The sequence below is a fragment of the Callionymus lyra genome, chromosome 4 (assembly GCF_982586985.1).
Source record: "Callionymus lyra chromosome 4, fCalLyr1.hap1.1, whole genome shotgun sequence".
In the NCBI taxonomy this organism is placed as follows: Eukaryota; Metazoa; Chordata; class Actinopteri; order Syngnathiformes; family Callionymidae; genus Callionymus; species Callionymus lyra.
Genome location: NC_141821.1, coordinates 23,773,848 through 23,788,738, shown reverse-complemented (window position 1 = coordinate 23,788,738; position 14,891 = coordinate 23,773,848). Strand labels below are relative to the sequence as shown.

Sequence of the window (14,891 nt, the reverse complement as noted above, 5' to 3'; positions counted from 1 at the left end):
TTCAATGCCATTACATGCTTAACATCCGCCATATAAGGTGCACATGACTTGCAGTCAGATGAAGAGAACATTCATTTACTGAAGATTTTTTTTGGAGGAAGACAAGCTGGTCCAATGCCCAGATTTCATACTGCAGATCACATGGTGCTTATTAACATCGCCACTGTCTTGCTTTGTTTTAAAGCCAAAATGGGTCCAAACATCAGCTTTATAAGCTGCTGGTGCATCCTTTTTTTTTTCATTCATTGCTGCCATTTCGCCCGTTTTGTTGTTCCTTTGGCACGGAGGAAATGACAAATGTTGCTCACTAGTAGCCGGAGGTTGGATTGCAACACACTAATGAATAAACGCTGTGAATATTTAAGTGTTAATTGTAAATACATTTTTAATTTTTAATTGAAAGATTGTCTTTTATACACACACGATTGAAATGCAAACCATAAAATAACTAAGTTAAAATTTCTAAATCTAAATATTGGAACAGTGCTATTGAGTATTGGGTGTAAAAAAAAATGTTGCCATATTTCGATGTATCGCAATGATTTTTTTATACAATGGTAAATCCCAACACAGAATCTTTCATTACAGAGCGAATGATTCAACCAGGAGACGTACAGGAAGTTTAAATGACTCTCGCTGCTCTTAGAAGCAACATGGGTCGATTGTCGGAACCAAAGTCAATCACGATAAGAAGAATCAGTTTTCATCCCACGCAGGTTAACCTTCTTCATAAACTATACAGTATACCACTCATCATTCTATTAATACACAAGCAGACATACTGGTATTGCCCAGAGATGAAAGTGTACTTAGAAACTCAAAGAAATTACTCTGCAGAGAAGAAGTGAAGATTATAAAGCTGAAAGTTCTGAAAATCGTCATTATATCATATATTTTGAATTTTTTATATTTTATACTGTATTTCATTAATATTTGAATTTTCCGGGGAAGTATTGTGCCTCTCTTTTAGCCTTATTTGCCTCTGACCTGATTGAGTTGCCACATGCGACTTGTTATTTTTCAAGACAATTTGTTTAAACAGTTTGGATGTCTCCTCCACCTTTTCCTTCTCTTACCATTAAACAAAAGACAGTGACCAGACCAGTTGTCGAGGGCAGAGAACGATACTCTGTAATTGGCTTGTTTTTTTTCCATCAAAAACCAAGTGCTGACTCAGCAAGGCTTGTGAAACCATGTTCAAGTAGAGGGTAAAAAAGACCCAAATGGGAAAAGATAGCAGAATTAGACGTAATTAATCCTAACACATGCAGTCAGATCTTTTCCGATCATGAAAACTTTACAGAGGAAGATATTGCATGAAAAAAAAAAAAAAAAACGCAATATATTTCACAGAGAATAAAAAAAGACTTTCTCTAATTTTATTTGCAAACTTTTCCTAAACTGGACTTCTATTTAACATCAATGAATAATCCATTTAAAAGGATAGAGTAGTTCTATAAACTCGTATACCTTTCATCCTTCTCTCCCTCTTCTTTCTGCTTCTTCTCCTCTTCCTAATTCTTCTCCGCCTCTTCTTTCTATATCTCCTGCTCCTCTTACTCTCCTCTTCCTCTTTCACCTCATTCTCTTCATCCTTAAGTCTCCATCACTGCAGGGGGGTTCTGATTTTGTGCTGAGAGAGACGTGTTGTCAGAGAGACGTCATTTTTCCACTTTATCAGCCAGTGATGGTTCTAATCGTCAGCAGAGGTGTGTAGGTTTCTAATTCCCCTTTAGCGCCTGAAGCCCCTTTCCACCCTCCTCCACCCTCCTCTGGGAGATGAACACTCTTTTCTGGTGGAGAGTGAAGTTGTTATTTGATGGACTGAATAACTTTCTGTTAACTCATCAATTTGTTTCTTGAACTGGACTCATCAAAGTTGTGATGATGGCACTGATCTACCAGCAGAAGATTTTTTTTTCTGATAGTCTTTACGAAGACAAACCAGAGAATCACTAGGGTCTGCTGCTCCTTTTTGTTGTTTTTTTTTTACACTTTTTAGAAGTAGTTAAAAGAAGTTTGATAATTCTTTTGTTTTTCCACAGATTCTTAAGTAGGCGTCTTTACATGTGTGTTTCCATCAGTGTGCGTCCGCTCATGTGGAATCTCATCTTAGAGTTGATTTTTGCACCCAAGTGTCACATTTGTGAAGGTGATGGTGGAAGTGTTGATGTGGGATCAGTGCAGAGACTCCAGCAAAGAGTGTAACGACACATACTGAGAAGCATTTGTGATGTTTGACTTAACGTAGATTTCGTTCTTAGTCTTAACTTTTTTTGCTGGCGGTCCGCTCTCTGTCACAGGATCAGTGCTTTTCAGAACCTACGTCTGCCGAACGCTCTCACAAGGATTGTATTTCTTTATTGATTATTTTAAACTTACCTCTTCTCAAAACTCAATGAAAATACTTTTTGGTGTTTGTGTGTGAATATTTTATTGTATTTATTTTTCTCAAGTAGATGCCCCTCATCTTTTATTTTGCACTTCATTTTTAAAACATGTGAATTTTCTTTGCTGAATATTTTATTTTCTCTAAGGAAAACATTTGTTTTGGGTTTAATATCTCTTTAATTTATATGACCTTGTTTTATTAATCTTAATAAATCTTTAATAAATAATCTTTTCAAATGTAACAAAAAACGTCAACTTGTCAACTGATATGAGGAGTGACTTCAGAGGATGGATTAATGCGTATTTTTACCTTGTTCACGCACTGAAGAACATGACTTTGGTCTTCTCAGGAGCCGTTTATCTGGAGGGAGGTTTGGAAGAAGCTCGCACGCTCTTTGGTCGACTCCTCTTCAACGTCCTGGTGAGTTTTGATGTGGTGCCGGTGGGTCATGGCTGACTCTAAATTTCCTCTCACTGTTTTATTTTACAATGTTTGGGCACTCTTGAACAGTTGTTGATGTTCCAGTCTATCTGTGAACTTTTGATCAAAGTATTGTCCGACAGTTTGACTTTTTCCTTCATAGTTGGAATTTGAAACTTAGTGTTTCTCCTCTATAAAACTTTTATAAATCTACATGCAGATTTGTATATTAAGGTATACACTACAAAAAAACAACTCTAGATTTATGAACAATGTGGAAACCTCAAATCAGATCAAGAAAAGATTTTGTAAGATCATAAATCTATCGTAAGACGAGAGCGGCTCATGGTGATCAATAGATAGCATAAATCCTAGCCGATAAATGAGCAATGATCACTATATAATGAGGTCTCGATGCAATCCTGTCAGACATGGCACAAACAACAGAGAGAGAGAAGAAAAATAAGTTCTGAAGATGAGATGAAAATAATTTTTAGATTAAGTGGAGTTTAGCAAATATTTTCTTCTCTCAGTAGTGTAGTTGTGACAGGGACATTCAAAGTGCAGGTCTGGAGGGAGGTGACAGACGTCGCCAAGAATTCTAACATCCGTATCCTAACAGACGATGGGCAATCCTATCAGATCCCTAACAGACGAAGCGCTTTAGTTTAAGAGGCTCTTAGAAGTTCGATTTTAGGCGAACTTTGGGTTTGTAGCGAACAAAGGCTGCTGGTTCCAGAGCGAATATTCAATGACTAACCAACTTGTCTGTAGTGTTTGCAAATGTGCAGTGATTATGCTGAGGTAAAATACAAATAATTATTTAAAAAAAATGTAATAAAATAAAAAGTGTACCTTGTAGATGGTTAACAGAACAAAAATACACTTTTCATATAACGGCTTATAAATGTATTATACAGTACATGGCCTATAGATTACTTAAAAGCTGTTGGTTAACAAGTTATAAATGGCCTGTTAAATGTATGTTAATGATTAATATACGCTTCTAAATTAGTAAAAGATCATGAACAAGCTATTAGTAAATGACTTGCTAATGACTTACTACGTATTAGTTAATAGTTTATATGTTGTCTAAATTGCAACTGTTCCTCAAATAGTCATCAATAACTCATCGATTAACAGTTTGCAAATGATATTTTAACTAGTTATAATGATAATTATTCTAAATGTGTACCTAAAAACCATCTTCTAGCCCCCACACTTCTATATTACTACTTACGAAGCAGCCGAAGTCACTTTAACACATGGTTGTGAAAAAATACCCTGTGATTAATCTGATTAAAAGGCACTTTTCATGGCAACTGAAGACAGTGATTCAAGTCACTTGAGTGGATGTAAAATCTCAAATGTGAGCTTGTAGAGTCTCCGAGCTGTTTGAGAATCCTGGATCAAACAGGAGAAGCTGCAGCTTCAACGACTGGTCTTTATTATAGGGAACTGTGTTAAGACGCTCGCATGGTCCGCTCTCGCCTCCCTGCCTCCCTCTGTACCCCGCTTTCCCTCGTCACCCTATCATCCGCCATCTGCTCGTTATACTAATAATCCACCCTTGGAAAATCCGAGGATATACGAGAAGCTGCAGCCACGTTAACCCACGAAAGAAACGTTCGTCTGTCTCGTAGAAAGTCCAGGAGTTGCGGGTCTCCAGCAGGACACCTGCTGGTGTGCGTTTGCGTGTGCAGCTGGCGTGAATAATTAACGAGCAAATGAGTGTTTGCATTGGTCTTGGCCAACAGTGTTGTGAATCAATTAAAGGCTCGTAGCAGCAGGCCAGACCATAATGGGCTCAGGTTGTTCTGCTGTTCAGGCGTCAACTCCCACGCACACCAGGACGCAGGACACATGGTGGCGGTCCGTTGACGATTGATGCAATGTCTTGTTGATGTGGCTGATTAAAGGAAGCAGCCCAGATGCAACATGAATGTCTTCATGTGTCTTTTTGTCTCATCCATCCATTGTCTCTTGTTTTGAACTGTGGAACGGAGGGAACCCAGGAAAAGCTAGCTCTACAGTTGTGCAACATTTATGCAATAAGATTTAAAAGTCGGTTGTCAGTGAGGATGTGGTCAAGTTTAATTTCATCATTACAACAAGCTTTAATTTGTTATTTGTTATCAACCAAACAATACTTATAAATTCTGTACTGTATGTGTTTATATATTTAATACACTTCTTTTTAATTTATTTTCCATTTTACTTAAATTATTTTGAGCAACAAATGATGCACCAACAATGGAAAGTAAAAGTTGAAAGATATTTTTACAAACGGAAATGCTTTATCTTTCACGTTCAATAAGTAACGTATAAAACCTGGTCAACACAATAAGATAAACAACACAACAACCGGTACCAAGACAAACATGAATAACACAATAACAAGAATGACACGAAACGAGTACCAAGACAAACATGAACAGCACAATAACAAAAAAGACACGAAAACCAGTACAAAGACGAACATGAACCACAAAATAACATAAACAACACAACAACCAGTACCAAGACAAACATGAACAACACAAAAGTATAAAACAACACGTCAACCAGTACCAAGACACACATGAACAACACAATAACATAAAAAAACACAACAACAAACAACAGGACAACCAGTACCAAGACAAAACATACAAACTACATTTAAATAAACAACACGTCAACCAGCAACAAGACAAACATAACTTAGAACTATTTAACACCAGATTATAACTACATAATGCTAAAATGAAAGTAACTGAAGTTGAAAACATTGAACTGAAATTACTGTTGATTTTTAACACACTTATACAGACACTTTTAAACAATCAAAATGTCAGATTCTCATGCCCTGCTGAGATAAAGCTTGGCTGCCTCTCCTTGCTTCTAAAAAAAGATATCCATAGTCTGTTGGCAACTAACACACACACACACACACACACACACACACACACACACACACACACACACACACACACACACACACACACACACACACACACACACACACACACACACACACACACACACAGCTACTGTAAATGGGAGAAAACTTTTGAGATCTACAGATGCAAACATGAACATCTGCAGATTCAAACGAAGAAAAGAGCTTCGGATGCTTACGGTATATGAAGAAGACTATCAGATGCATCAAAAATAACAAATGCTAATGTGAAGACCTTCAGATTGTGACAAGAAGATCTATAGATACTAACACAAAATGGACATATTTGAACACAACCTTTCAGCCTCTCATCCAGATGATTTAATCCTCTTTCTACTGAAGTGGGTAGTTTCAGTTGTCCCCACTGTTGCTATTTTACTTCTTTTGAGTAGCTGCTGTACATCTCAAGCTGTCACCATGGCAACCTCACCCAGTGGAAGGGGCAGGTGTGACATCAGTCAGTTATTTTTCCAGTTGTCTGCGTAAGAAGGCCGTGTAGTCAGGAATGCTCCGGACTGAAATAGTTGAGTGTCCCCCCCCGCTGACTGCTCCTGATGGCTGCTCCACCGTAGCATGCTGGGAAGAGACAGTTGGAAGTGGACCAAGCCACCAGCATGGGCAGCAGGACCAGAATGTGAGGACAGGAAGCTACAAGAGAGATAAATCGCCGTCTCTGCTACCACTTCATAAAACCAAATTAAGTCAAGGATCCCAATTTACCCTACTCCAAAATGTGTTTGTGGTACAAACACATTGAGGACTATGTGGAGTCAAGGCAAATGTATTTCTTTAAAATGCGTCAAAGTGCTTTAAAGTGAAGAAGCAGGGAATGAAAAGTTGCTGACGAGGAATTCATACAATTGAAATCTGGATTCTGGATGAAGTGCTTAAAAAGAGTGACTACAGGGACATCTGACTGAAAGTTACTTATCCATGTGAGAGTAAAACGGTGTTGGCACCTGAGATATTGTCCAGATCGTAAGTGTTTTTTAAAAAGCTTTTAAAATTGACCTTCACTCAAGAGACTATGTTAAGAGTTGCTCGTCCATAGACTTCCTTTCTGGAGATGAAACTTCCGAGGAAAGATTGACCAAACCGTGTGAATGTGATGGAGCTCCAGGAGGAACAGCGCCTAATTGGCTGAACCGGAGTATCACTTCTTATGTTTAGGCACCAAAGCTACTTGTTTGACTGCAAAAAACATCTGTGACTTTTATTTCAAGAGTTTTATTTGTTGTTGAAACCAAGAGGATGACGGACAGATTAGAAAAGTTCACTTTCATTTTTCTTTTAATGACAAAATATTGCTGTATTTTTCCACATTGGCCTCAGCCTTTTTCAGATGTCCTTTGTGGAATTCTGGAAGATTTTTTCTTAACCAGGCCTCGCCATCCTTCTCTCCCATGTTACCATGTCTTTGTCACTGGATTATTCTGGCCATCTCGGTCTATTCTGTACACCTCCAGGACGTCACCAATGTGCAGTCCAGAGAGGTCACAAATAGCCGTGGCTCTCTCTGCTATGTGCTGATTGGTCAGACTTTCATGGTTACCCTGTGGCTCCCGATTCCTTCTCTCCAGCTCCGGTTACTAAACAACCATAGTCCGGAAGAGGATGGAATCCATCCTCATTACTTTTAGAAGCCTGGAGGAAACAAAGGCTGCTAATTTTTTAACGACTGCCGAGGCCGGTGAAACAGTGAGCATTAGATTATTTTGCTTCTCTGTTGCTCCCAACCTGGACTGGTTGTTTACACTGTGGGAGGAAACCAGAGTTCCAGTGGTAAACAAAGCATGTATTATTTATAATTGACAATAAGTAGAAAATAAAGTTGAAGTCAGTGTTCAGTTCGACTGTGCCTGCCTTTGAAACACAAATCTAAAGGGACGTATGTTTGTGCTTCACTGTGAATTCCCATTTGAAGGTAAAAAAAAACAACCTCAGTGTTTGCTTTGTATGCGGTTTACATACATGTCCGTAGTTCTACCTTTCATCTCTATCTGCTGGATCTCAATTCTGTCCCTGGCTGGACTTTCTTAACTCTTCGCCCTCCGAATTAAACGTCTAGATGGGCAGCATGAGCTTTCACATCGCTCACTACGCTCCTTTCATGTAGCTATTGATCAGCAAACATCTCGCCATCGATCGCTCTGCTGCACTTCTGCATTTGATGGATTGATCGGCAGCTGGCGGCCAGAGACCAATTTGTCAGGGAGCATCGGACCTTGTCAGAAAAGAGCCCTATTATGTCCCAATAATGGATGTGTGTGTGTGCGTGTGTGTGTGTGTCTGTTCGGGTTTTCAGTGGTGTTACCAATCACGATTCGCTTTTTTGTTTCCCCAAGTGTGCAGTCTGAGCGAGCCGGCGCCTTGATTTCTCGATGGACCTGCTGATTGAAGTGGCTTCAGAAATGAAGATCATAGCAGCAATTTAAAGCCCCCTCCCAACCCACCCACCCACCCTCACACTCACACATGACAAGCTCCTTGTTTACATTGAGATAAATGTATATTTTCCAGCTCTCTAAATACCATGATTCAGCCCATGATTAGTGCTCCTGTAATTACAGCTTCTTGTGTCGCAGAAAGGAAAAAGTTATTCTTAAACCCCTTGCACGCAGGATTAGTCATTGTCTATGGATTCCTGTAATTGAAACATTAGCTGAGGGTCTATATTCGGGTCGTGGGAGGATCAGGTGGATTTTAATCACAAGTGTTGATAAGGAGGAAACTTCACTTTCTGTCATCTTGTGGAATACTTGAGTCTTCCGATGGTCCTCCTGCCGAAGAATGTTAGTGAGGAATCACCAAGGATACTTAACGTGTTGCCATGACAGCATTTTATCGTCGCCCGGGAGAGTTTTCCGAATTTCACTCTAAGTCTGCTACTACAACTTGTAGAAAAAAAAAGGAACTATCCCAAATTTTTGAGTCGTTGAAGCTTTTTCTCACGGTGCTGTGACTAAACCTTAACATACTTGGGGAGAGAGTTTCCAACATATTAAAGTCCTAGTAAATAAAAATCATCCAGCAAACTTCACACGGTCTTCATGTGTCGGATCATGCTGACCTCATATGTAATGAGGTAGTTTTCCAAAAATCTCGATTGGCTCTGATTTTTTATTACAATAAACAAGACAAGTACACTCAAGAAGACATGAGTAATTTCAGAGGTTGTGAAAGTCTGTTCACACCTTCATGCGGCTCCTTCGAAACAAATTTGCTTGACCACACTAACAGAACTGCGGACAGACTCACACTGGGATGGGAATCAGTGAATTAATATTTAACTGTCCTTGATTGTGTTGTGAGTCACTTTTCCACCAAAATCCTTTGAGATGAAACGTTAGCATTGATGTACACCAGAGCAATCTTCCCGCTGTTGTCACAGGCCGACACGCAATCTAAGCAATATTCGTTACATAAACTTTATTGATTTGAAGCTGAACTGGAGTGATATATAAATAAAAACCACGATAGTTCTTTGTTTCTCTGCGCCGCGGTGATGTGGGGCCGATATCATCAGTTGCTTGCTTTGTCATATGCAGTAAGGCTCATGGCAGAATCTAAGATTTCCAAAAGGCAGTTGATTTCCACTGCCCTATTTATTACATCTTTTTAACAATCTCCTAATGGAGTTTATGAATTCTGAAGAATCACTCTGTTGTGAGAAATCCTGACTCCATCGCTAAGTTTTACTTCTAGTTCTTAACAAGTCAACATGAAGCCATTTCGTAACATCCAATTAGTTTCTTACAAAGTCAGTAACACAATCTTACTGTTTGTTTGTAAATTATTGTTTTGGTTTGAGAAAAGGATTCAGATTCAGTCTTACAGATTATGTGAATGAGACTAGTTTGCTGTTGCTCTCAAGAGACATTGCACTCTGCTGGTGTGATTTGAAACCATTTTTAAGTCATTGCCATATGGTTGTCAGGGTGTCCTATGAACAAAGGAGCAGTCCGGAGGACACTTAATACATGTGTCATCTACACGTCAATTAGAAGTCATGTCGCCTTTATATTCGTGCAATCTACTGGTTCCATGTGCTGTTTGAGATAAGACATGTCAAGGGCTTGGATCTTACTCTGGTCAACAGAACAGTGTCACATTGGTTTGCAGGGGGGACTCTATAATAATGACAATAATCAGTACAGCCACATGCTGTTCAATTCAATTTTATATTAGTTAAAGTGTCAAATATTAACAGAGTGAACCAATACACCGTTTAAATAACACTATATGAGAGAAGATGAAAAACAGGTCCCACTTAAATAACAATGATTGAGAGTGGCGTGAGAATACCTCCTTCTGACACCTTCAACTGAACCAGATTTTTTGTAAAAATATGGGAGGAGTGGATGAGGAGAGTAATAAAGGATCCTGGATCTGGATGGCACTATCTAGACAAGGGTCTGGAGATCATAAAAAGTGGAGCAAAAGTTAGAACTGTACTGTTCTAACTTTTGAACTTGATAAGATTTGTAATTTATACCATACCATACTATTTTCTTTTATTATAGAGCAATTAACAACAAACCAATGTTTAACTAACATACAACACGTATAACTAATTACAGTAACCTCATTCGTTTTTGCAGTATGTTATGTTATTATATTAAAAAAAACAAAAAAACAATGAATGCTGGATGAGGTAGACGGGAAGAAACACAACGTATGTTAACTTTCTTTGCACCTCTTTTTCACATGTCAATTATACATTCAATGACGATGCAGTTGGTGTGGTGCGTTAAAGAACATATATTTTAATACTTAATGTGAAACACTATAACAGAACATCGTATCACTTAAGTAAATAAAGTAACCCACAGAATATGCACTGTTCGTCAGCGGATAATACAGAAATGCAGATTTTATGAAGTTTACATTGTGGGTTTTATTAGTTATTTTCATTTAACATTGTTTATTTTTATATTTATTATTTTCCTTTTTTTTTCTCCTATCTTAACAATGTTCTTCAAAATAATTGTTTTTATTTTGGTTTGTACATAGGTTTATATTCATATGTAGGTTTTTGTGATAAATAGTAGAATAAAAGTGATATAAAAAGTACATAAGTCTTTACTCATTTAAACACAAGTGTCAGTGTGCAAGATTTTAGCTGGTGGCCTAGCAGTCAAGGATGAGCACCATGGAGGTATTTGGATGTATTTATTTGCGTCATTTTGGACAAATATGAAGTCGAATGTGAGATCCCCAACCATTAACCCTTTAACTACACCTACCATGCAATTTTCATCTGAACTATATCCGTCACTCTAGACACTGTTGATATACCTGACCTGAACTACACCTGCCACATACGCTCTGCAACTGCATTACACTCGCCACCTACACTTACAATACAGCTGACACATATACTGTACGCCTGCAACATTCGCTCTACACCTTTAATGCACCTGTCACATACACTCACTACCCTAATGTCAAAAGCCCTTTTTTTTTTTTACTTTGATAGCCTAGATTTATGATCTTTGACTCATGAACTGTGACTTGCAGTCTTGTGTGTTTATTCACCTTCTGGTCCAAAGATATGTTTCTTTACAATCCTTTTGTCTGATGTTTGCATGGCTCCTCTCAATAACTGTCTCTCTTGTTCTCCCCAACCCTTCCTCTCCTCTTTTTTTTTCTCTCCAGGATCTCCGGGAAGTCTGGCTCAACTTCCCACCTCACCCCCTGCAGGTTGGTTCACTTTCGTTATCATTTTCTTTGGCAAAACAAGTATTTGGTGTTTGAGTGTTTGTGTGTGACCTTTAAGGGCAGCTCTTTCACACACACTTTGATTCCATCGTTACCCAATCCAGTGACCATATTTTTGTTGAAAGCATTGTTCAAAATTAGGGTATGAAGCGTGATCAAAGATTTGATGACGGGATTCAAGTCCCTCGTCTACGCTGTGTCCGCCAGGAAGCATCAAGCATCGTCTCTCTGAGTGTTTTTTGTTCGCTTGCCGAGGCACGTCAGCCCCTTGATCTCTGCTCGTGTGTATTTGTGCATTTCCGCACATTATCTGTGAATTTACCCACTTTACTGTACTCTTGCTCTCGAGGTGTCTGACTTGAATATTAATGTTATGATTTTCATCATTTGCATTGGTTTTAGTATTATTCATTGGATTCTAAACCCTCCTTTTTCATGAATCAAAATGTGGTTTTCCTTTATCCTGCTTTAGCTCCTACTGATTTACCTGCTGACACTTTGATTCAAATTAAGTTTGGTAAGATTCAAATCTGAGCTTGGAAAAAATCTAAACTCAATCACTTTAGACCTGAAAGGTTTTTCAGCTCCCGTGCTACTTCTTCTGATGTCCTCCACCTTCACCTGTCTTGCTGCTTTACATCTTTACATACCTTCATCTTTGGAGCCTTTTTCTGTTTTTCTCACAAAAAAGTTGACATCACTGCCATACCCATTGATTGCCAGGAGCATTCATAAGCTGCTTCAGAGCAACTACCTCGTCAACCTTCGCTGTGTGCGGTAGAGGGGCTTTTCTTAGGGTGGTCCCATGCCTTTTAAATCGTGCCCAAGCAGCGTGGTCTCCTGACCTTTGGTCTCCTCTGAAAGAATAGAAGCTGTCCTCATTATTAATTCAGATCATAAAGTACCGTCATTTGTTCCATAATTGATGTGCAACTCATGCAGCAGCTAGAACGAGTTAACCAGGAGTTCTACTAGGGTTCTCTCACAGTCCTCAGCAACTACATTAAATTATCCCACGCTGAAGGTCGGTTGGTTCATCCAATGACATGATTATGTCATTGAGATGCACTATTTGATATGTTCACAACAACAACCTTTTCTTCTTTATGATTATGTAGCTGCTGTGGTAAGACTTGGAAACATTCCTTACCTGAAGCTAATATTTCTTCATGATGGTTTTGAGTGAGGAACTTGTCAATCACTTTTATCATTTACTTTCTAACTAAATAAACAACTCTCCTCTCACAATCTTTCTGTGAACTCATCTCTTCAGTTTGGAGTAGAGTTTAAACATCATCACTGGGGCCCTGAAATGTTTGGATTGTAAGCTTTACAGTTCCTTTTTGGATTCTACTTGTTAATTCAAATTTAATTGATTAATGGGTTGTTTTATTTTACATTTAACAATCAATAGTAAACCAGCCTTCTTAAGCAACATTGTTAATTTTATCCATTACTTTAACACATAAAGGTGCAATCTTAAAATTGGCACAGTCAATTATTCAAAAGCATGTTATAGATGTAAGCATTTTTTTTACTAAAATGTCCATCCAAAGTTGTCATTCTTTTGTACACGCTTGTTTTCTGCTTTTCAAGCCACTGAGATCGTTTAAGAGTGTGTTCAACTCTTGACTCATGCACGGGTGAATCTGGTCTGTGTTAAAGCAAGGAGATGACATTCCTAGATACTGTGTTCCAGGGACAGCCAGTGCCCTGAGAGCACTGTTCTTATGAGATGATGCTAGGGGCCATGCCTGGCGTTTATCTTTCCTTAATTCACCAGAGCCAGAAAATAAGTGTTTCTTTGGACATCAGGAAGACTGAAGCCATGGAATTACCAGCCGCGTTCTATTTATGTGTTCAAGTTGAAAAAAAACAAACACTCTCGCCTCAACCATTGCTGACTGTTGACTGTCAATCCGTCGACACACGGGGATGATGAAAGATCGAATCCCTTGTTTTTGTCATGTCATACTTTTGGACGTCTTTTATACAGCTCACCCGAAAAGACTAACAACGCCAATTCGAAGAGGAGGGGTTCTCGGCCAGACTCACATTTGTTCAACGCTGAGACCAATTACCGTAGATGTTTCTGGCGGCCTAATTAATGCAGCCATCAGGAAATCTCTTGATTCAGCAAACATGCTTTCATAGCACAACTTACTTTTCTAATGAGGCCAGGAAAGAGTGCGATTATCGTGAAATCAAGCAGAATATTCTCCCTGAACTCTCGTACCTCTGAACCAAACCAACCCTGATGCTAATGTGAGACACGTAATGTGCTTTGTTCCCTCAACGCGGACAGACCTTCGTAGCCAGCCTCATCAAAGGCCGCCTTTCTCTGAAGCGACTAGGCGAAGACGTTGGGAGCGTACAATACATTCTCGGGGCCGGGGATATAAATTGACTCTTTAGACAGCAAATAGAGCTGCCAGTTTGACTCTTAATTTAATGAATAAGAAATCTGCTACTGTCGGTTTGTTTAGAGGGGAAGTGAAAAAAAAGATGCTAAACTGCAACATAGGCCCTCCGGCAGCTAGTTATGTAGATACTTATTTAAGTAATTCATCTGATACAGTCAGGCGGAATGCGTCCATTTAGGAAGTTGTGACAGAGTGACTAAATAAAGCTAATCCTTAGGAGAACAAGTTCTTTACATGAACCAGCAGTGTCTTGAGTTTGCAAGTCCTGTGTGAGCCAGTCAAGGGCATTTTGTAGAGATTAAATCAAGTGTTACAGTGTCAGTGCTGCGACCTCGCAACCAGAAGGATACTGATGGTGAACATACTCCAGAACAATTTATATAATTTATCTGATCATATCACTTCATCTGTGAACCTCACAACAAACCAAATTAAATGTACATCTGGCAGATCCTATTTATTAACGCAAGCAATCACGATCAAATCCTAGATGAAATACTGGAACAAAATCGTTCTCACATGCTGGTACAGGTAGAAAAAGGTAATTGCAGACGTATAGCTTGCTCAGCAGGTAACCCGTAGAACCACTTGTTTGCGATCCTCCTACAACCAACCACAGGGGGGGGGCAGTTAAATTTCCTGAGATTATACATACTGGACACTACAGATAACACTGTGAGGGGCCGTCGGGGGGGAAAAAGAGACGACGAAAAGAACAGTTATATTTCAAAGTGTAGTTATGAAACTAATGATGTTTATCAATTTATTTAAAATATGTCTTGACTATTAAATTAAAATGAAGTAAATAAGGGGTGAGAAAGCAGAGGTCATGATAGGATCGCTGAGTGATGGAGGTCAAGAAGAGAGTGCAGGCACCAGAGCTGCAAGAGATTTGTTCGTAAGAATTACGACAAGTCAGAGGTGACAGAGAATTTTGGAGTTGATAAAGACAACCATTATAATTAAATGCATGCAAGATGAGGACATCAATGTG

General features: G+C 38.9%; 1 protein-coding gene across 2 annotated transcripts in view; it reads left to right on the top strand.

Annotated features, from left to right (window-relative positions):
- The window catches only part of drosha (drosha ribonuclease III), an 80,086-nt gene that overhangs the window by 43,164 nt on the left and 22,031 nt on the right, over positions 1 to 14,891 (top strand). For both annotated transcript variants that reach the window (XM_087789258.1, XM_087789259.1), the window contains exons 23-24: positions 2,742 to 2,812; positions 11,412 to 11,456. In XM_087789258.1, the coding sequence (XP_087645384.1) occupies positions 2,742 to 2,812; positions 11,412 to 11,456 (116 nt within the window). The remainder of the gene's footprint in view (positions 1 to 2,741; positions 2,813 to 11,411; positions 11,457 to 14,891) is intronic.